Here is a 23572-nt window from a genome sequence, read left to right as displayed (position 1 = left end):
GCACACACTGTATATATACTTTTCTATTGTGTTATTGACTGTACGTTTTTTTATTCCATGTGTTTGTGTCGCACTGCTTTGCTTTATCTTGGCCATCTTGCCGTTGTAAATGAGAACTTGTTCTCAACCTCCCTACCTGGTTAAATAAAAATGTTTACATAACAGATTATGTAGCAGGTTATGAGAATGAACGTAGCTGGTTATGATAATTAACGTGGCAGGTTAGGATAATGAGGATACGGTTAGGAAAATGGTTAGGGTTAGGTTTAGCTAAATGTAGCTCTTCAGATGCAAAATCGTTCAATCCCAGAAAGTGTTCAACTGCAAAACAATCAAGTACCGTCCTTCGCAACATTGCACGTGTGCAAAAGACAGAAACACGCACTTCTCAAATCAAATATGTAGTATGTTTACACAAGCATACGCTGATCATACATATTTTCTTAAGAATATAGCTCTATAATTTACTTTCCTTCCATCACAACTTCGCCTTTCCTGCTAGCTGTGTTTAACCTGAACGAGCCACCGTATTGCGTCACATGTTGACTTCAGCAATTTGACCATGTGACTTTTTGTGGGTTCAGATGCTAGCTTTTGATGTTCCCGACAGTTTTAGAAAGTCAAGATTATAACTGAAACTGTATTTTGCGTTTTGGACACTAGCTACAAGTATTATAAGGACTCCATTCGAGTTTCTTGTCGTGTATGACCTACAATAAAGTTATTAATCGTTTGAAATAAGCTACGACGCTACAGTGTGTTGACATATTAGCTAGCTAGCTAACCTGCTAGCTCATTGGCCAGTTTAAGGGCAAAATCAAAGAGGTGAGTTGTTTCATGTTAGCAACATCATATTTTTAAAATCTTCATAGGCATTGTGGCATGCCAGCTAAGTAGCTAGTAGTAAAAAGCTTTTAAAACCACGAACTCCCAAGTTAACTTGGCCAGCTAACGTTACAGTCTATATGGCGACCAATTTGACAGTACTAGTAGCTACCTGTCACGTTTAGTTAACTTGTCATGCACTGCGTTAGCTAAACGTCACCGTGGCTTGACTTGGTTTTATATTGTTATATTAAGTGTAACCCAGTTAAAATAGATTTGGAAACCTAATTAAACGTATTGTTTTCTGTTTTTGTAGCTATGGCCTTCTACAAAATAGAGCTGTGTCATATGCTTTTACATCATGTTGAAATGGATGACTTTTTATAAATTAGTTGAATGAACCATTGTCGACATCTTTACAGAACAAAACAGATTTCAGCTATTGTCGTTTAGATTATTGTGTGTGACTGTGCCCTCCTAACGTTAGGTCACGCTGGAGACCAGGCATCATCAGTCTGGCCACTTTACAGCTTTTACCCACACTAGATTAAACTAATTCTAATTTTGGTGGCAATTCAAGACCATGACTATGTGATTCTTTGAATCTGGTGGTGTGTTGGGGCTGGGCTGAAACAAAAGCCTGCACATACAGCAGCCCATCAATGCCAGAGATGCCCAGTAAGTAAGTAACCTTGCACAAGTTAGAATAGATATCCTGTTTCTGTAGCTTGAGGCAGGTTGTTGAACAAGTATATCCCCTGGACATGACGCTAGTCTATCGCAGGTCCTTACCCCCAATCTATCTACTTAATGCGGGGTGCCAAGCAGAGACACACTGGGTCCCATTTTTACTGGCTTTGGTATGACTCAGTCAGGGATCGAAATCCCAACCCTCCAATCTCAGGCGGACACTCAAACCACAAGGTCACTGAATTGATTAGAGTTGCCCAGCCCTATACTAAATCATGCAGCAAAGCTCTTAGATTTGCCTTCAGTGTTTTCTCTTGGCCCGGTCGGTTTTGGGCACTGCTTAAAACCCAGAGTAGTATTGATATTCCTATGTTTCTCCAATCTACAGCTACAGATGCGGCTAAAGGATCCCTTCTCCTTGAAAGCTGCCGACATGACTAAGCGGACTAACAAGCCGAGGAAGCCTCGAGATGAGGAGTCGTCGGACGAAGTTAGCGGTAAGATCATGGGAAGCTCATGCTCCCTGTTGTGATGAAAAAAAAACATATGTTTCTTTATAGGCTGCCTAAAAAAGTTTAATTGACCCAATAAGCCTTCCGCATGTTCTGCTCTAGTAATGGCTAGTCCAATCATGTCTGATTCATTCTATGGCAGGGGATTCGTGTAGTTCAGATTATGCCTTTATTTGACATCTATTGTAAATCATGGTCATTAAGGGATTTGTAGATGCTGGGTTAGCGAGCAAAATCAATGTGACTTTGTGCTCCTCAGGGCTGACCTGCCAGCATGTCAGCAAGGCGGTAGACCTGAACTCAGTCAAGAAGGCAGTGACCTCGAGCATGTGGTCGATGTGTTCAGATTGCCTGAGGGAAAGGACTATGATAGATGGAGAGCCAGCCAGTGGCCACGACATCCTCGTATGCCTCAAGTGCGGCTTCCAGGTGAGCTTGGACTTTGAACGCTTTTAACTAAGGTGGGAGGATGAAGGTTTTGTCAGTATTTTGATGTATGAATTGCTGCACTTGACATGTGATTCAGAAATGAAACCCAGTTTGTTTCATTTGTAACAATCTAACCGGCAAATGTATGGATGGTGGTGTATGGATGGTGGTAGCCTATCTAAGAAATGGTGATCCAGTGATCTTTACCCCTTTCACAGGGCTGTAGCCAGTCAGAGAGCCAGCACTCCACCAAGCACCACCAAACCCTCCACCCTGAGTCCCATTGCATCACCATCAGCCTCGGCACCTGGAAGGCCTGGTGAGGACCCTACAGCAATACATGGAACATACAGATTATAACAGGACAACACATTTTTTTTACAGCCATTCTGCCGTTCCAAATAGGCTGATGTAGCACTATTCCTGTCCCTTTGTGTTCATTGTAGGCAGAGGATCTTGAACTGAAAAGTTATTTGAATATTTACGGTTTGCCTCAGAATATCTCCAGTAAATGTTGTGAGCAGTAGTTATTCACACCACCTCAAAGGAATGACAATTCCGTATCAGTAAGCTGATGGCTTTGTTTGCTGCTCTCTCTATCTCTCCAATTTGTTCACAGGTGTTTTGAATGTAATGAAGAGCTCTCCACTCACTGCAATAAGAAGGCTTTGGCCCAGACCCTGGACTTCCTACAAAAGCACTCTGTCAAGGCAGCCTCAGGTAACACATTCAACACACCTGACAAGGCCACGGGTTGCCAGCCACTCAATGAAAGGTGATCAATTTTAGGTATATTTATTTGTAGACGAAGAGAACAGCAGGCTACCACCTGAAATGAAAAGGGGTGGGTGAACAGTGCTATACCGCACAAGGTGCTGCTACAACTCCCACTTCTTTTTAAATTGAAGTATTGATGTTTCTTGGCTTTGACAAAGGCGCTGGACTGAATGAAGATTTTAATAAATGAGAACCGCTATCAAAAAAAAGCATTTGATCTTCTAGGCTAGAGCCTAGATTTCCAAGAAGCCACTTCAGCTTCCTTTCACTTCCATGTATTTTGAGTGCAATTACTATTGGTTTTTACAATATGTGCTAATACATAGAGATACAGGTTATTACTGAATGCAGAAACCCTCTGTGGAGACTCTTCTCCTCTACAAACTTACATTGGTGCCTGTAACTCCATTGATGTTCACCTGAAGATGTGGAGTTGATTGCAACACACCAACTCCCCCTGGTGGCCAAGGCTTTTTGGATTCCAAAATCTAGACACCTTTTTCTTTGCAGCTGTGGCCCATGACATTGTTAACTAAGGAAGTGCATCACTTCTTTCATGAAAGATTTGATACGCATCTAACTGCATGAGCTCCGATATGATACAGGAACGATGCGTTTTAGTTAGAAACGATTCGGTTTGATTAGGGGTGCAAATTAATGTGAAGCGATTCGATGCACTAAAATGTATTGCATTAACACATTTCTATTAGAATTAATTTCTGCTGCTGAAGGGAGCCCCATAACTGGATCTGTCTGAGGTTACTTCTCTAAGCTGAGTGGCCCCCCCTCTCTCTCTGTCTCTCTGTCTCTCTGTCTCTCTGTGAGTGTCCATGGTGTGTATAGGCAGCTGAGCATCTACCACCCCACTATCAGATTAGGGGTGGTGGAAATGTATGCTTTTTGTCCCCCCACTTTTTATCTGAAATCACCAACTAATTAACTTGTAATTTTTACAGATTCAAAATGTTTTGAGCTAGTACTATGTCAATATTTATATTTAGAAATTAGCATGGCATTTAGCCAATTAATATTATGCGGCTTTGAATTTTACTCTGTCTCGAAAGCGAATGGTTTAGACAGGGTTCGTCAACTAGGTTATGTCTCGGGCCAATTTCTTTCCTGAGCTAATAGTCTGCGGGCCAGAACATAATTAGTATAATAGCACAATTAGTTGGTCTACACTACAAATTGAACAACATTTTTAACACATCTGATTAGTACATAATAAATTCAGTGACAATAACATAATCATTTTGATCTGATCACGCTCATAAAATCCCCATGCCGCTATTCAATGATTATTTTAGTCTTTCTCTGTGTGTTGATTGGTGGGGGAAAATCGGTCTACGTAGCCTACTGTAGGCTACACTACTTTTTCTAATGTCAACATTTGGAAAACTGTTGTGGACATGGTGGAAAAACTTGAGGCCTTTACTTCGAAGTTTGAGTTGTTCGATTTGGACTTGTCATCTGGAAGGCTACTGCACTTCAGCACACTGAAGAAACGACTGCACTCTCACCCGACATCCACACCATGTCCTTTTTGTCCTCTAAATATCTTGCCTTATCTAATATGAAACGCCCTTAGTCGAGTCTGTATGCCTTCAAAGTAAATTAGTCCTGCTTGGTATTGTCACAGAGGTGGTGGAAGATTTCATCAAGCACCTGAGGGACAACTTCTCCACCAGATTTGAAGTCTACAGCAAGCCCACAGATATCATTGCGTTAGTACGTGATCCTTTCACAGTCCGCCCAGGTGGAGACTTCTCCTCCCTTGCTAAGAAAACCATACTCTCGCTGGATGAGGCCTCAATTCAAACTGAGCTGATTGAATTCCAGACATCGAGCCAAATCAGGGATGCACTCAGGAGTGCTGAGTCCTTGTGTGTTTTGGGTGGGATGCTTAGAGAAATACCGCACAATAAAGAAACTTGCATTTTATGTGCTAACAATGTTTGGATCGACTTACACCTGTAATAGTACTCATTTTCCTCTATGTACGCAATATAGACTCACGACAGGGAACCGGCTTTCACATAAGTCAATCGAGGTTAAAATCACATCCATCTCACCCGACATCCACAAGATCGTGACCGAGGGAAAATACTTTTCCGATTGAGTAAGTAGCTTAGTGGCCTATATGACTGTATTTAGTAAATACTAACATTATCGTGAGTGCTTATCCAGGGATATTTAGGTCTCAAGCTGACAGTATTTTCTGTTTGTTCTGTCGATACGGGAACAGGCTATCCCGATACAGACATTCAGACGTTGCCTTTTTTTCTTTAAATTACTGTTTTTATTTATGCTACATTTTTGTCCTGTTAGGCCATATTATTGTTGTTGTTGTGAAAGATGCTGTTAAGCGTCATAGTCTAAGCCTACCTCAGCCAGTTGTTATTTTACATAGGCATAGGCTCGGAAGAAATAGACTCCAATTAAGCCCCCTTGTTGTTTGTGAAGTCAAATTAAAATGAAGATGATTATTTAAATGAATTACTCGACTGGTGTAGTTTTTTTCTGTATGTTGCTGTGCAACACTTGTTATGCAAGTTAGCAATATTTTCAGCACCAGGCGCTGTTCACCTTCTATTGATTGCACTGCGGTTGCAGTTTTACGTTTCAGCAGCACAACAAAATGTTCCGCTGCCTGCTTTATTAGTTGACTGTCTCCTGCATTCTCTCCTCATGACTTCGGTTCAAATTTAACTTTTTCATTATTTAGGTTGGGTAAATTCCTTCTTGGGACATTGCATTTGGGAGGTTTTGCATCTCGGGTGCGAGATAAAAAAATATATATATATATAATTGTTTTTTTTTTATTATGAAAAAAATATTCATAATTAATTTGGGGGGCCAGTTGGGGAACCCTGGTTTAGACCGTTTGGAATTTAAGCTCTGACCAATGAATGCGAAATGAGTGCTGTCCTTTATGAAGTTACGCTGTTCATGTAAAAATGACCATATACACTGACACTTTAAAGCAAAACTATTTCTTATGATGAACCTGAACAATCTAAATCAAATCTGAATGATTGAAAACCCCAATCAGCAGTTGGATCGGAGTTGCTGCTTCCACTCCCGTAGGCTACACAACTCCGGTAAAACATGCAGTACAATTGTCTACAGCGCTTTTGGTAACAATGACCTCTAACAATTTACATTGGTTGTCACTCAACTAAAACAGCACTGTGTGCACAGTTGTTATCTGACAGTTGTATGCACTTACATGCATACAAGTTCGATAGGCTACTGAACTGAAGGAGAGGACTCAACAGATTTTTTTATTTTTATAAAACAATATGAGTAAAACACATCATTAGTGAAGGCGATTCTTAACATTTGAATGTGTTTTCTGACCGATACATGCGTAATTTGGATCGGTTTGTGCTGCAACAGATGCACTCATATCTTACGCATCAGTCCCCGGGTCAAATGTTTATTGGTGAGTCATTACATCCCTATTGTTAACCATCATGTTCCGTGTAGGTCAATAATCCTGTGAGAATGTTGCATGTAATAACAGAGGTATTACTGTGCAAATAAGTCTTGCATCAGGTTCAAGAATGTTCAAAGCTTTGTTACAGCACATTTCTGCATTAAAATATGCACTGAGGTGTGTTTTTAAGTTGACGAAAGCTGTGATGACCTCCCCATTCATGTTGGTCAGGGCCACAGTATGGCATAACTGCTGACATCACTGAAATGAAAAGCTGCTGTTTGGAGGCCACACAGGTGGCAACAACTGAAAACTTGTGAAGTTGATTCATTGTACAGCTTTTTCTCCTATTGAAATGATATGTAATACGCAATTTGGTCAATTCTTTTCTGAAGGGGCTTGTACAGGATTCAATTCCTTGGAAATTTCTGTGTTCCGTCTTTTCTGCACTCGCCATGACTGTTTCGTGATTCTACCTTTCACAAAAGTGGTTTTGTAGCCTAGCCATGCGTATCCCAAACTGTACAGACCAAGCCAATTCCACCTTATCCCAGCCAGCTGAGCCACCCTCACCCAGCCCACCACATTCTCCTAGACCCCCGCCCCCATCTCCCATATGGTAGATTCACATTCCTTGTGATGCCCTGTTTATTAAAGTTCCCTGGCCTAAAGACTACCAACTGCCCTTACTGAGCTGCCCTAAGGATGTCTCCTGCCTGTCCTGAGCCTCCTAGCTCTGCTGCTCTTCCTCCCGCCTGCCCCATGTTCATGTCCAAGCTTAGGCTGGTCCACCACAGTCAGTCAGGCAGTCTGTAGTGTTGCGGGAGTGACGCTCCAGTTCCCCGCCTGTGCCGCATGGCCACACTCATTAGTGTCATTATTCGCTTGAGCGACGCTCCCCGGCTGGGTTCCCTGAAGAACGAGAGCAGCTGTGTGGGGTCCGGCCACTGAGCTGAGCCCCCCCTCTCCCACAGTCCCTCCCACCTCACTGTGCCCCCTGTCCAACGCTGCATGTCTCAGCACCTCTGGGAAGGGCCTGTGGGGCATGCTTGTGGGAGCCAGGGTCCAACAACGACAACTCCAAAGTGCTGGAGATTAACAGCTGCAGCGCATTCCCAGGGATGAACACACTCAATGACTGGACACACACACACACACAGACACACACACAAATTCCTTCAATTGACAAGCATTTCACTATACCCACAATAACATCTGCTAAACACGTGTATGTGACAAATCAATTTTGATTTGTTTAGAATTGTATAGAATGTGTGAATCGGTTTGTATTTTTTTGGTATCTGAGTATGTGTTGGGCTTTACAAGTCTCTTCCTGTGTCTTAGAAATCACAGAATGGTGCTGTACCTCCAGTATTATTTCCCCAGCTTCAAGGGCACTGCGGTTTGAACATACCAGTATCCAATTAGATTCTCCAGTCCTCCTCTCACTTGCCTTAACAAAGCGTACAGGACTACACAGAACTGAAATTCCATATTGTTCCCTCATAAATTACTTTCACTCTGGTTGTGATGGCAGAGCTGGGCATTCCTTTTCAAGAAACATGGTGTTCTCTCTAGATAATTTCCTGTCACCCATCTACTCACTCAGTGGAATAGACAAAACCTGTGACTGATGCATCGCGCATGTCGATGTCCCTGATCCTTTGTTTTTTGATCAGGACCTTTGAGTCTGTGGGGGTGGCAGTGGTCCAGTGTTGAGGGGTCACAGAGTGTGAACACTGCTGGACGCCAACATCCCTTCCCCTTTACCTCTACATTACCTGTTACCTTTCTTCCCACCTGATTGTTCCACACCGGCTGGGAGAGAAAACAGGCGGCCATTGTTGCGGTGAAAATGGACTGCTGCTGTCAGATGGGGAGCTGGTGAAATTGCATTTCTGCTTGAAGGCCAGGTTTTAGGCAGAGTCTGTTTTTGTATTCTCCTTTTACCATAGACCCCAGGCACAAAAGAGCCCCAGCAAGAATTTTTCTAAATCCATAATAGTTTTGTACAACAACAGCTCAGGGAAGAAAGAAAATCTATTAACTGTACTCTCTCACCAACAAGGCCTTCAGCTCAAGTACCAGAGTCCCACTAAAAGGAGACATGACCTCAGGGAGCTAGTCTTCGGCTTGTAACACAGCTGGGGTGTCTTTGTAGGAGGAAATTAAAATGTTTCCTTTGAATAGGCATCAGAGCTTGGTGCTCGCTGCGTTTTGCCCATTATTTTCTGGTAGTGAGAAATGTTTCCCCCTCTCTTTGTTATTAGTGTACTTGCAACAGCAAGGACACACACAATTGTATGGAATCTTTACTTATTACTATTATACTATTATTTTTTTCTTCCACATGCCTCTCCTACATATACCAAAACCGATGGCTATACGTTTAATAGATTGGTTGTGCTTTTTGAGCTGATACATTTTAATTACATTTTTAAGACCAGCGTACACTCTCATAACGTCTCTATGACCACAATATTTCTGTATTTTATGGTCAATAGAATTTTTAGAAGTATAAGAACCACAGCTCGATTTCTAAAGCTGATGACATAGAAATGGGGATTCTTCAATACCAAACAAGAGAACCCATGTCAACTTTGTTAAAGGGACATTGCAGTCAATAACATGATTTTCCTGTTTTCTTAATGATATTTCACCACTATGAGGTTGAAATAACCTATGATAATGCCATTTTACTAGTGTAAGAGCTTTTTGTATTTGAATTTCAGCATGTTCAGGTGGGATGGAGTTTTTGGCCCCAGCATGACATCACAATCTGATCTGATTATTCTGACAAATAACCAGTCATCATTTATTTGCATTATGTATCCTCCTACTTTGAAGGGGTAAGCGGGGTAGGCTCTAGACTAGAGTCTAGTTGATCCTACCTGCCAATCAGGGCTGTGTATGTAGAAATGTTGAAATTTGTATCGAACATACCGACGCGATCAGTGTGACGACCCTCCCACTCTGTCTGGCGAATTCTTTCTCTTTGCTCTTGTTTTCCTTAATAGGATGTCGGTGGGCGGAGCATGGAGGGACCTCAGAGAAATGGGACACACCTGGGCACGGGTGTGTCCCAGCAAAAATGCACCTCTTCCCCATTCGTTGGGGGAGACTCTCTCCATGCAGACACCTTTCTAGATTTTGTTGTGGTATTTTTTTGTGGCCTTTTGGTTGTTTGCTTTGGCACCTTTCAACACCCGCTTTATCACATTTATGCATGCAAAACACTCACTTACATTACTGATTACACACACTATTGTTAATAGTATTTTAGTTTACTTTATTTAATAAATATATTTTGTTATTCCTTGTCTCCACGTTGTCTCCCTTTTGTTACGAACTTTGAGCCGGTTCGTGACAAGTGGGGGCTCATTCAGGTTAATAAGGTTGGTTCCTAGACATTTTGGCATATAGCATTTTGTTGCATTATGAAGGACTAATACTAGTGTTGTTTGGCTTACTAGTATGTGTGTTGTGTTTGGGAGAAAACGTGGAGTTAATGTTAAATTCTGTAGGTGCTTTGTTTGCATCTTTTGTTAGTTTTTGAGTTTGGTGCCCAGTACTGGTTGGTTGTTTTTGGTTAGCTTGCCACTGCGGTGGATAGTTTGTGTGCTGCTTTGGAGTGAGTACATTGGTTAGTTTCTAGGCCCCTGTCCAGCCTGGAAACTCTTGCTCTGCTCACTGTTGGGACATCGGTCTGAGGTGAGTACAATCGGCTGTGTACCTCAGCGGGAGATTTGGATAGGGTAGTGATACTCGCTACCCGGAGCTGTAGCCTTTTTCCCCTGTTAGGCTTAGCGACGTGTTTCATTTTGGAATACGTTGGGCATGGTTATTTTGTTTTATTTTTGTGTGGTGTCTGTGGACTGAGCAGTTGTCTCAGGGGCACATCCGTGGCTTCGGGGAATCTGCCAGCATGCTAGGTGGTTTATTTCCTTGCCAGCGGGCTATAGTGCGTAATTACCCACCGCAAATCTGCACGAAGACTAGGGTTGAGTTATTGTAGGTTTTGGGGAAGCTCCATATATATCTCATCTCTCTTCTGTGGTGCCCAGTGTGATTGTCACTTCTCCTGTGGTCTGGTGTGTTCAGCAGAGGGGAAGAGCGAGATGATAGATATTATTATTTTTTATTTTTACATCTGACTATGGCTTTCCATCAGAGGAACTGTTAGAATTATCTACTTAAGAACAGCTGTTGAAGATTGCTGAACACTACAAGGTTGAAATTAGTGATAAATGTCTAAAAGATTCTATTAGGTTAATATTAAAGGCCAATTTGATGGAGAGTGGTATTCTTGAAGTTACCACTGGGGCAGCCTCTGCTGAGGACTCGCCGTCTCCCCGTAACGTTACAATGGCCGCTCCATCGGTTAGTCCTTCTTTTTGAACAGCAGAAAGAACTGCTTCTGTTACAGCTAGAGTATGACCTTGAAAAATGTGTAAAGGAATTGGAATTTAAACAGGATTTGGAGCGTGTTAAAATCAAGCTGCAACAAGAGCGGCTAGAGCTGGTTAGGGAAGGTAAGCTCTCAGGGGAGAGTTTGCTCTGGGTAGGTGACCTAGATTTACCGAGGGGTCGTTCCTATTTTGGTCGTGCCCCGGACACATTTGATATCGTTGGGAACTTACGGTTGTTGCCTAAATTTAATGAGAAGGACCCTGAGACATTATTTTTGTTATTTGAGGAGTTGGCCTGATTCTGACCCCACTTTAATGTTGCAGTGTGTGTTGACTGGTGAAGCGCAGGAAGCATATTCAGCTCTTGGTGTAGCTGACAGTGTAAGTTATGATAAGGTTAAAATGGCTGTGTTACAGATTTATGAATTGGTCCCTGAGGCTTACCGCCAACGATTTCAAACTTTAAAAAGGGATAATAAACAGACTCATGTTGAGTTTGCGCGAGAGTTATCTTCACAGTTTAATCGCTGGTGTTCCACCTCTGCAGTTATGACTTTCCAAGGGCTGTGTGATCTGATTATGCTACAGCAATTTAAGGACACAATCCCTGATCATATAGCCACGTACATTAACGAACGGAAAGTAAAAGACTACCGCTGCGGTTTTGGTGAACAAGTATGTTTTGACTCACAAAAGTGTCTTTGCAGAGCCCTGTATTTGGAGTGAGTGGAGGCGTTTGGAGATTTGGGCCTCGTTCACCGAGATACTTCGGTTCACGGGCAGAGTTTAATTCAACTAGCGTTGAGCCTGACTCCCGTGGTAAATTTGACTTTGGTCAAGAGTGTCACTACTGTCAAGGTTCAGGTCATTGGGAAAACGGATGTCCTGTTCGCAGGGCTGGGGGTAAATTCAGTATGTGTGCTTACGTTAAATCTAAGCCTACGGCGTTGGCTGTGCCTGTTCCACATCAGTTCACTCCTGACATATTGTCTCGTGCCCAAGGTGATGTGAAAGTCCATATTGGCCCAGACTATTTACCTTTCATTATGGAGGGTTTTGTGTCTATGTTAGGGAGTAAGGCTCTAGTGCCGGTTAAGATCCTGAGAGACACAGGTGTCTCTAAATCGTTTGTGTTGGAGCCTGTGTTACCCTTCTCTGCTGAGACTGACTCGGGGGAATAGTGTTCTAATCAGGGGAGTAGGTTTGAACACTCTTGTCAGTCACATTGCTTAAACTGATGTTGGATTGTGGGCTGGTGAAGGGGGAAGTTGTTGTGGGGGTGCGTCCTTCGTTGCCTATTGAGGGTATCGACGTTATCCTTGGGAATAACTTGGCTGGTGAGCGTATATGGCCTGTCGTTTATCCATCTCTAGTGGTTTCCAGTAAGCCGTCATTTGTAGGGATTCCTGATGAGTGTGCAGAGTTTCCCAGAGGTGTTCTCTGCGTGTGCAGTGACACGTTCTATGAGCCGTGGTGTCCTGGTCGCTGCTCCGGCTAACGGGAATACCACAAAGAAATCTGTCACTACTTTCCCTGTTATCCCGTTATCTGTACCCCGCTCTGCTCTAATCAAGGCGCAACAGGCTGATCCCACATTAGAAGAGTTGCGTGACCAAATTGTGCTTATGGAACAGTTGGGAGATGTCGCCCATGGCTATTTTCTGCAAGAGGATGTCCTGATGAGGAAGTGGGTGTCTCATGGTAGTTGTTTTCTGGGGGAGGTGATTAGTCAGGTTGTTGTACCAGTTAAGTTGGTTTTGACAACTTCCCACAATGACGTTGCTGGACATATGGGTGTGAGAAAAACCTACAATCGCATATTAAGACATTTTTTTGGGCCTTGGTTGAAGAGGGATGTTGCTAAGTTCATCCAAACTTGTCACACCTGTCAATTAACTGGTAAACCTAATCAAGCTATTAAGCCGGTACCACTGTGTCCTATTCCTGAACTCAGCCAACCTTTTGAGTATCTGATTGTTGACTGTGTTGGTCCTCTGCCTCGTTCTTTACAGGGTAGTAGTTACCTGTTCACTGATGTGTCAGACCACTAGGTTTCCTGCTGCCTATCTTCTCTGGCCTATCACAACTAAGTCTGTGCTAAAAGCTTTGACTCAGTTTCTCTCACTGTTTAGAATCCCTAAGGTCATTCAGAGTGATCAAGGATCTAATTTCACCTCTAATCTGTTTGGTCAGGTTCTCCCAACAGCTCCATATTAAACACAATTTGTCTAGCACCTATCACGCGCAAAGTCAAGGAGCACTGGAACGTTTCCATCAAACACTTAAGTCTTTGTTGAGAGCTTATTGTACTGAGATGGATTTGGAGGAGGGGTTGCCTTGTTTGCTGTTAGCCGCTAGGGAGATTTCACAGGAGAGCACGGGGTTCAGTCCAAATGACCTTGTGTTTGGACATGGGGTTGCATGGACTTCTATCTGTTCTCCAGGATGACTGGAAGTCTCCCGAGCCACCTCAGTCCCTGTTATCTTATGTGTGTGATTTCCGGCGACGCCTGTACACCGCCTGTGAAATGGCTAAAGAGAAGTTATCATCTTCACAGGAGAGAATGAAAGGACTATTTGATCGGCGAACTGAGCTTCGTCACTTTAGTCCAGGTGACCAGGTTCTTGCTCTGCTGCCAATTGTTGGATCTTCTTTTCAAGCCAAGTTTCAAGGTCCATATATGGTTGTGCGCCTGTGCACTGAGCATTGAAATGGCAAAAGGTGGCTCAGGGAAATAAATGATAAAAATATACATTTTGAGTTATTTTAATGAAAAACACAGTGATGATTTAAAAATAAAATGAAAATGACTGCGTACAGGCTTTAATATGGCTGCTCCCACCTCAATCTTGCCATTCATACAAAATATATTGGTTACTCTACTATTGTTTCAGCGAAAACTTTAGCTTTCTAGTTACTGGTGTTTATGTATTTTTTGTATTTAGAAAGTTGCTTGCCACAGTGGAACAGAAAGTTGTACCTGGTGAAAGCTAATTTCTCTTGACAAATAAACACAATTTGTACTATAGAAATATTTCCCTCCCAGAAGAGACAAATACCATATTGTGCAATGCATTCCATTTATATAATGGAGCTAGACACACTTTCTCTTTTTGACATTTTGGTTTTATGTGTTCAGCCCTTTTCATCTAGGACCTTCAACCCTGAGAAAACAATGTATTTATTCTGTGCCCATATACATGGCATCTCTCAAAGGATACAACTCAACTCTTACCATGTGACATGTTGGATAACCCTGTAGTGTTACAAGTTGGCTAGATGTTCTGTTTTTGGGTCCCTGGTCAACCCATAAGAACCTTGTTTAAATCCAGGGTTCCTGTTCTACATGTGATGTAGTGTTGGTCTACAGTCAGTCCAGTGGACAATGTCCATAAGAAAAAATATTTTACCCTGGTGGTCCCTTTTTATGAAGCTAATCAAGGGTGCTTCTGTAGTTTTTCCCACCACTGCACACTAATGTAGGCAAGCAATGTGGCCAGCAACAGCTTGGAAAGTGTGTGTGTGTGTGTGTGTGTGTATTTGCGTGTGTGTTTTGCATGTGTAGGTTTAACATGGCAGTGGGCTCTTTTGGCCTCAGATGGCAAGAAAGCAGGCTTTTCATGCCCTGCAGTCACAACAAATGTGCAAATTAATAAGACATTTGGTGTTGCTCAGCCTTCCCCTTGACTGCCTGTTTACTGCTGAGTGACGAGAGCTGTCCTTGGCTCTCCACTACGGTCCCATTCTAAATGGTGAAATTAATCAAACAAGTCTCTCTGCGTCAATGTTTTAATGTGAGGACACTGCTTCATAGGCTTTTGAGGAAGTATGTCAAATGAGAGGTCATTTAGCTTGTCTGCTGATAAGTTAGGTTTTGAATATCAATTTTTCTTTAGCCTAGCCCTATTCTGTGGCTGGTGTATTCAAGTTTTCAGCCATAGTTACAATACTCTGCTCTAGACTAATAGCTACTGTAGTGATTATTTTATATGTCAACATCCCGAATATGTTTCATACAGCTCGTCAATCCAGTGAGTCTTGTAAATTCAATTTATAGTTCAAAATAGTTTGTGGTGTAATGGTGGCATATTTGATCATATGAATAACCTCTTATCGTCTTGACAAGATTTGCAATTTATTTTGTGAACAATTGTTTTTTTTAGATTACAAAGGCATTACAACAACAAAAAAATAGCATTTTCCTCATTTTTAACCCCGCCACCCTAATCCCTAGCAATGCATACTATAAAAAATGTGACTCCAACGTAACCACGTCCTGAAAACAAGCCAACCATTTCCTTATATGAAGGTCATGTGGTGGCAACCAGTGCTGAACAAGTTTTTTTTTGGCAGCAGTCAGCCAAATCTTGCACTGTTTGTTATTCAGCTGCATACCTGATCTGTCATTAACAGAGGAATTTGTTCAAGGGGTACAGTTTTATCAATCGTGTCAGAGAGAATACCGTCCTCCAGAACTCATCAGGACAATCCCATATCATATGTTTATAGTCTGTTTTGGAGTCTGTTTTGCATGAAATCTTACAAGTGTTGTGAAGTATGACCAATGAGCTTCAAATTTATTAACTGATCGTTTGGGTTCTTTGAGTGAAATATATTCTCCTAGACATTCTCCCAATCAACAGCCTCATCAGTAGTCATATCCTAAAACCCACGCTTTAACAATTGAAAGATCTTTCTGCTTTAGTAATTGAAGATGAGAGTAATTAACTGACACATCAGAGTGAATTTTTACATTCCCGTCCGATCACAGCCTGCCTTCCCAAACGCATACCCCATGGAGCAGATGCTAAGCTACATGACTGTTTTGCTAGAACGGACTGGAATATGTTCCGGGATTCCTCAGATGGCATTGAGGAGTACACCACATCAGTCATTGGCGTCATCAATAAGTGGATCGACGACGTCGTCCCCACAGTGACCGTACGTACATAAGCCATGGATTACAAGCAACATCCGCACTGAGCTAAAGGCTAGAGCTGCCGCTTTCAAGGAGCGGGACTCTAACCCGGAGGCTTATAAGAAATCCCTCTATGCCCTCCAATGAACCATCAAACAGGGAAAGCGTCAACACAGGACTAAGATCGAATCGTACTACACCGGCTCTGACGCTCGTCGGATGTGGCAGTGCTTGCAAACCATTACAGACTACAAGGGGAAGCACAGCCAAGAGCTGCCCAGTGACACGAGCCTACCAGACGAACTAAACTACCTCTATGCTCGCTTCGAGGCAAATGACACTGAAACATGCATGAGACCAGCTGTTCCGGAAGACTGTGTGATCACGCTCTCCACAGCTGATGTGAGTAAGACCTTTAAACAGGTCAACATTCACAAGGTCGCAGGTCCAGACGGATTACCAGGACGTGTACTGTGACCAACTGGCAAGTGTCTAAACTGATATTTTCAACGTCTCCCTGTCTGAGTCTGTAATACCAACATGTTTTAAGCAGACCACCATAGTGCCTGTGCCCATGAACACTAAAGTAACCTGCCTAAATGACTACTGACCCTTAGCACTCACGTCTGTAGCCATGAAGTGCTTTGAAAGTCTGATAATGGCTCACATCAACAACATTATCCCAGAACCCGTAGACACACTCCAATTTGCATACCGCCCCAAAAGATCAACAGATGATGCAGTCTCTATTGCACTCCATACTTCCCTTTCCCACCTGGACAAAAGGAACACCTATGTAAGAATGCTATTCATAGACTACAGTTTAGCGTTCAACACCATAGTGCCATCAAAGCTCATCAATAAGCTAAGGACCCTGGGACTAAACAGCTCCCTCTGCAACTGGATCCTGGACTTCCTGATGGGCTGTCCCCAGGTGGCAAGGGTAGGTAACAACACATCTGCAACGCTGATTCTCAACACAGGGGCCCCTACTGTGCTCCCTGTTCACTCATGACTGCACGGCCAGGCATGACTCCAACACCATCAATAAGTTTGGCAATGACACAACAGGGGTAGAACTGATCACCGACAATGACGAGACCGCATATAGGCAGGAGGTCAGAGACCTGGCCATGTGGTGCAAGGACAACAACCTCTCCCTCAACGTGATCAAGATAAAGGAGATGATTGTGGACTACAGGAAAAAATAGATCAAGCATGCCCCCATTCTCATCGACGGGGCTGTAGTGGAGCAGGTGGGAGCTTCAAGTTCCTTGGTGTCCACATCACCAACAAACTAACATGGTCCAAGCACACCAAGACAGTCGTGAAGAGGGCACGACAAAACCTATTCCCCCTCAGGAGATTGAAAGGATTTGGCATGGGTCCTCAGATCCTCAAAAGGATCTACAGCTGCACCATCGAGAGCATCCTGACCAATTGCATCACCGCCTAGTATGGCAACTGCTCGGCCTCTGACCATAAGGCACTACAGAGGGTAGTGCGAACTGCCCAATACATCACTGGGGCCAAGCTTCCTGCCATCCAGGACCTCTATACCGGTGTCAGAGGAAGGCCCTAAAAATTGTGAAAGACTAGAAAGACCACCCTAGTCATAGACTGTTCTCTCTGCTACTGCATGGCAAGCAGTACCGGAGCACCAAATCTAGGACCAAGAGGCTTCTAACCCAAAGCCATAAGACTCCTGAACACCTAATCAAATGGCTACCCAGGCTATTTGCATTGCCCCTCTCCACACCACTGCCACTCTGTTGTCATCTATGCATAGTCACTTTAATAACTCTACCTACATGTACATATTACCTCAACTAACCGGTGCCCCCGTACATTGATCCTGTACCGGTACCACCCTGTGTATAGTCTCGCTATTGTTATTTTACTGCTGCTCTTTAATTACTTGTTACTTTTATTTCTTATTCTTATCTGTATTTTTTATAAAACTGCATTGTTAGTGGCTCGTAAGTAAGCATTGCACTGTAAGGTCTTCTGTTGTAATGTAAGGTCTTCTGTTGTATTCGGCGCATGTGACTAATAAGATTTGATTTGAGTTTCAATACATGTATTTCCCCTTAGATTATCGACCCCTTTTGCAGACCAGACTTGACTCAAATGCTTCAGTACCTGAAGTAACAGCCTGGTTATGCCACAGAGGAGTATGGGGATGCCTCTTCCAGTTACCACCTATTCACTTCTCAACCCTCCTAAAATTATATTTTGTATTGGAGATAACCAATAATGACCATAATATAACATGCATTTCTTGATAGTTATACCAGAAAATAACACATGAAATAACATCTTGTAATCTAATAGGAAAAACGAGTACCTCCTCAATAGTTCTCTAAGAGACTGATGAAGACTGATCGAACCATGATCTAACTCTAATACACACATTTCTATGTGAATTTGGCCGGGTCGCCATAAAAAGTTACATATTGCGTCTTTAATGCCCAAATAAGTGGACTGGGATTTAACAGGATTTAACAGGATTTGTTGAGTGAAGTGAAACTTTCTTGGCCGTTTCATTGATTAACATTTAATGCTGATTTATATCCTGACATCAATTTGTAATATTGAGTTCTCAATATCTGTCATATCTAAGAGGATATCATACATGTATAGAGGTATGAGATGATGATTTAATCGGTATAAGAGAAGCAATGGCATTCTGCCTCATGAGGCTCTAGCGAGAGAATGAATGTCGGGGAAAACCCGTTGCCTTGTATACATCCACGAAAAATAGGAAATGGACTTGATTGTTTGTCATTTGTAGACATCATGGCAAAAAGTTTAGCGTACGAACCATATCCATAAAATGCTTTCCCAAACCAAATTTCCTTAAATCCGCCAACAATACTGCCATTTGAGCCTGTCAAAAGCCCTTTTGGCATCTAGTGACGCACAGCGCACGGTGTGTCCAACTGTTGTTTCATGTATTCCGTGCATTAAATGATGGACTTAGATTTGCGCTATTGAATTATTGCGATAGTAGCTTGTGTCCACAAATTCCGATATAAATGAAACCTCAATATGAATGCAACATTCAGGCTTGCCTGCTTTCTGGTCCAATTCCTTTAAGGTTTTTGGAGATGTTTAAAAAATATATTTTGTTCATAAAGAAAGCAAACAATAGCTATTTTTTTTCTCTCTCACTTGTGTGAAAAATAGCTGGGAGTCAAGGAGGGAGTCAGCAGGAGGGGGGCAGACAGGGATCGTGATCGTTTAGTCTGCCCTGGGGACAAGCTCCACAGTGTCACTGCTGCCCATATTCGGTGGCTGAGCAAGGAGGGCCAGGTGGTGGTTCCCGAGCGCGGCACAGTCAAGCGTGGACACAGCGCATGCTGACATTTTGCCTTCCCCGACTGCTGCAGGGGGAGGAAAAATCTGCTTTTCCATATGCTTGTGCTCGTTGCACCCCTTTCCCTGGCAGATGGCTCCCTGAACATTGTTTACCTTCAGTGGCAGTCCCAGATGAAGAGTGTGTCCATTGGCATTCCCATTCTGTCCAGTTTTCCCCTCTCTCCTTAGCCAAGGAGCCGGTACTCTCTCACACACACACACACACACACACACACTTGTATAAACAGGTACATTCTCACAAAGCTACATACCCATCTCGTCACATATTCCCCATCGCTTACAGATTCCAGAGAAAAACATATCGTATTTCTCTAACTTGTTCTCTCATTCTACCAGAAACTACCCTGTCCACACTTGTTTGCAATGTGTTGTGTAGTGTGACCATATGGGCCCCTCCCTGATGTCTGTTTAGTTCCAGACAGACAGACCTCCAGATGTTTCCAGTGTGGCGGCTGGAGGGACAGATGCTTTTGGCTGGACTGGGTTGGACCAACACTCCATTCAATGGTCCCAAGGCGGAACCCCGCCCCGCTTGGTCACCGAGACCATCACAGTGCCAGGGCAAAGAACATCCATCTGCCATAAATCCGAGTAATTATCATCAATATTTGATGTTTGACGTTCCCAGTCAACGTTTTAGCTGGATCACGAACTGATTCTGTGGTGGCAGAGTTGATCTAGGGGGGAGGTTAGGGGGGACCATCCTCAGACTGCCATAGTTACACATTTGTCCTGATCTCTGTTATGGGTTTACAAACTGGGTCATACTCAATGGTAGTGATGGGGGGAGATAATGATATTATATTGATATTTGACTAAATATACATTTGTAAAATATATTTATACTTGGTAGCGGTAGCTATCGCTAGTCAGCTGTACTTGCGCCAAAATGTTTCATCCTATAGCTTGTTCTTCATCTTTTTAAAGTGAGCCAACATATTTTCAGTACTTATATTCTCGACTGATCAAAACTAATTTTCTCATGGTCTCTCTTGTCCCTCTGCAGCAGACATATTCTGTATAGTAAGCAATATGTTTGGAGCATCAAATCGCAATAAAATCACAGGATCAAATCACAATACATATAGAATCATGAGAATCGCAGGGAGAATTTCTTCAGGGAGCATGTGCAAGTCTTGTGTGGGTATTTTTTTTGAGGAGAGAAATGGTGGGCAGGAGGGTCGGTTGTTTTCACAATTAAAACTTTGGGTTAAGGGTCATGTCGTCCATGTCTCTCTCACCTTTCCCTTGTCATGCTGGGTGAGAGCCGGAAGCGGACTGGCCTCATTTGCTTGGGGAGCAGGGCAGCAGCAAGGGGTCCACTGCTAACTGAGCCGTCTGTCTGCTGACAGATACCAGAATACATGGTCCTGAGACCTCCGCTTAACCTCCTCTAACCAAGCACATGCTGGTTTGGTTTACTTATGGTACATGCAGCTATGGCAATCTCCATTTGATACCATTTATATGGTGAAATAGGTAGGTACTGTAGGTAGCCCCGTATCCTGTCATCCAAATAATAACAATGTCATATAATTATGGTCATAAAGATGATGTCACATACTGACATTGAGCACCTAAGATGATCACATTTCTCATGTCTTCCCATTTAGAAAATGTCAAATCAACAGAGAGAGACTGACAAAGGCATGGCCACCCACCTTTTCCTGTCTCTGGTAGTCTTGTAACACTGATTAAGGTACACATGAGAAGTGTGCGTTAATTCACTGTTAAGCAGCTTGCTGTCTCCCGGAGCATGAAAGAAAATGGATAAATTGTGTAAGTGGTGTGAGTTATGGGTTGGGGGAGGGGCAGGAAGGCAAACGGGCACAAAGGGTGCTTTCTCATCTCAACAGCCTTGGGTCCTCTCACTTGTTTTGTTCATTAATGCCTAATGTGACGGAACAACACTTGTCTCTCCCTCCACAAATGACACTGATGACAACAGAATAGGAAAGGGTGGCCTGTAACGTTTGTACTAGGTCCTGGCATGACAGGTATATAAAATCAAGCACACAGCCATGCAATCACCATAGACAAACATTAGAACGGCCTTCCCTGAAGAGCTCAGTTACTTTCAACGCCGCACCGTCATATGATTTCACCTTTCCAATAAGTCAATTCGGCAAATTTCTGCCCTGCTAGAGCTGTCAACTGTAAGGGCTGTTGTTGAGAAGTGGAAACTTACAGGAGCAGCAACGGCTCAGCCGCGAATCTGTAGGCCTCACAAGCTGACAGAACGAGACCGCCGAATGCAGAAGAGCGTAGTGCGTCTGTCCTCTGTTTCAACACTCACTACCAAGTTCCAAACTCCCTCTGAAAGCAATGTCCGCACAAGAACTGTTCATTGGGAGCTTCATGAATTGAGTTTCCATGGCCGAGCAGCCACACACCATGCGCAATGCGAAGCGTTACCTGGAGTGGTGTAAAGCTTGCCGCCATTGGATGCCAGGAAAACGCTACCTGCACGAATGCATGGTGCCAACTGTAAAGTTTGGTGGAGGGGACAATGGTCTGGCGCTGTTCTTCATGGTTTGGGCTAGGCCCCTTAGTTCCATTGATGGGAAATCTTTATGCTTCAGCATAAAATTACATTATAGATGATTCTGTGCATCCAACTTTGTGGCAACAGTTTGGGGAAGGCCCTTTGCTGTTTCAGCATGACAATGTCCCCATGCATAAAGCGAAGTCCGTACAGAAATGGTTAGTCAAGATCGGCGTGGAAGAACTTGATTGACTTGCACAGAGCCCTGACCTCAACTCCATCGAACACCTTTGGAATGAATTGGAATGCCGACTTCGAGCCAGGCCTAATCCCCAACATCAGTTTCCAAACTCACTTATGGTCTTTTAGCTGAATGAAAGCAAGTCCCCGCAGCATCTAGTGAAAAGCCTTCCCAGAAGAGTGTTATATCAGCAAAGGGAAGACCAACTACATATTAACGCCCATGATTTTAGAATGAGATGTTTAACGAGCAGGTATCCACATACACTACATGACCAAAAGTATCTTCTGCGTGTGTTTTTGTGTTTGATTTCATCAAGACAGCCATGTATACTTAATGATGTCAGATGTGTCAAGAAGAAGTATCTTATCACTCTTTCGCCTCTTAGGGGCCCGATTTGCCCTGTGTTTCAGTGAGAGAGGTTTCTGACTTTCCTAAAGTGTTTCTTAGCATTACATCCCCCTTGTTTTGTAGATAAGAATTTTGTAGAGAGATGTACTTAGTTTGTCTCAGCCAGCCATACCCCATGCTTTGAGTGTTAGACTAGTGCACAGAGCTGTCAGCCTCCTGACTACTCCCCAACTATAATCACTCAGTCCCTGCTGGCCTGCTCTGCACTGACGACTGCCTCCCTCCTTGCTGAGTTGGGACGGTCATGGAGGAGTAACAGCTGGACCAGAGAGCCGTCTCTCCCTAAACAGCGGAAACTTCTCCAGCTGTCATCTGCTCTCTCCCACATGACCCATCTCTCCTTCCAGCTGCAGCCCTGGCCTCCCGCACTTTAACCCACTTCCACTGCAGAAGACCATATTTGCAGTTTGCTCCGGTGTGTGTGTCTGTGTGCTGCTTGGACCGGGACTGGCCCCCACTAAAAAGCTACCCCAGCACATAATGGGTTAAATGCAACCCCTGGCTCCCTAAACAAACTATTAGGCTCTGGTCTCACAGGAGATTGAGAGACACTTTAGGTGTTGTTTTTTCTCTGGCGACCTCATAGAACTTGGTTTGTACGTAAAGTTTCAAAATGCCTTTGCTGCACCAAGCTACATCGATATGGACAAACCCTCTTGCAAGGTGACGCCATGCGAAGAAGAAAAAAAACGTAACACATTTTCACTGCACTTGACATACTAAACGAACAGTGCATCTTAGCTCAAACGTTTGTCAGTGCATATACAGTGCATTCGGAAAGTATTCATACCCCTTGACTTTTTCCACATTTTGTTACAGCCGTATACAGCCGTATTTAATTTTTTTTATTTGATCAAATCCCTCATAAAAAAAACAAAGCCATGAGGTTGAAGGAATTGTTCGTAGAGCTCCGAGACAGGCTTGTGTCAAGGAACAGATCTGCGGAAGGGTAACAAAAAAAATGTCTGCAGCATTGAAGGTGCCCAAGAACACAGTGGCCTCCATCATTCTTAAATGCAAGAAGTTTGGAACCACCAATACTCTTCCTAGAGCT

At 43.3% G+C, this 23572-nt stretch overlaps 1 protein-coding gene across 3 annotated transcripts in view; it reads left to right on the top strand.

Annotated features, from left to right (window-relative positions):
- The first annotated feature begins 533 nt into the window (after positions 1-533).
- The window catches only part of LOC112223158 (ubiquitin carboxyl-terminal hydrolase 45), a 41510-nt gene continuing 18471 nt past the window's right edge, over positions 534-23572 (top strand). The window contains exons 1-5 of one of the 3 annotated variants that reach the window (XR_002949248.2): positions 534-825; positions 1904-2012; positions 2287-2456; positions 2675-2775; positions 3076-3176. Coding sequence is in view for 2 of the 3 variants with exons in the window: in XM_024386175.2 (XP_024241943.1) it covers positions 1910-2012; positions 2287-2456; positions 2675-2775; positions 3076-3176 (475 nt within the window). In the remaining variant the exon portion in view is untranslated. The remainder of the gene's footprint in view (positions 826-1903; positions 2013-2286; positions 2457-2674; positions 2776-3075; positions 3177-23572) is intronic. The other 2 variants (XM_024386175.2, XM_024386176.2) reach the window with 2 other exon arrangements.

The sequence above is a fragment of the Oncorhynchus tshawytscha genome, linkage group LG23 (genome assembly GCF_018296145.1).
Source record: "Oncorhynchus tshawytscha isolate Ot180627B linkage group LG23, Otsh_v2.0, whole genome shotgun sequence".
In the NCBI taxonomy this organism is placed as follows: Eukaryota; Metazoa; Chordata; class Actinopteri; order Salmoniformes; family Salmonidae; genus Oncorhynchus; species Oncorhynchus tshawytscha.
The sequence above is the reverse complement of the archived record's forward strand: the minus strand, read 5'-3'. Positions and strand labels throughout refer to the sequence as shown.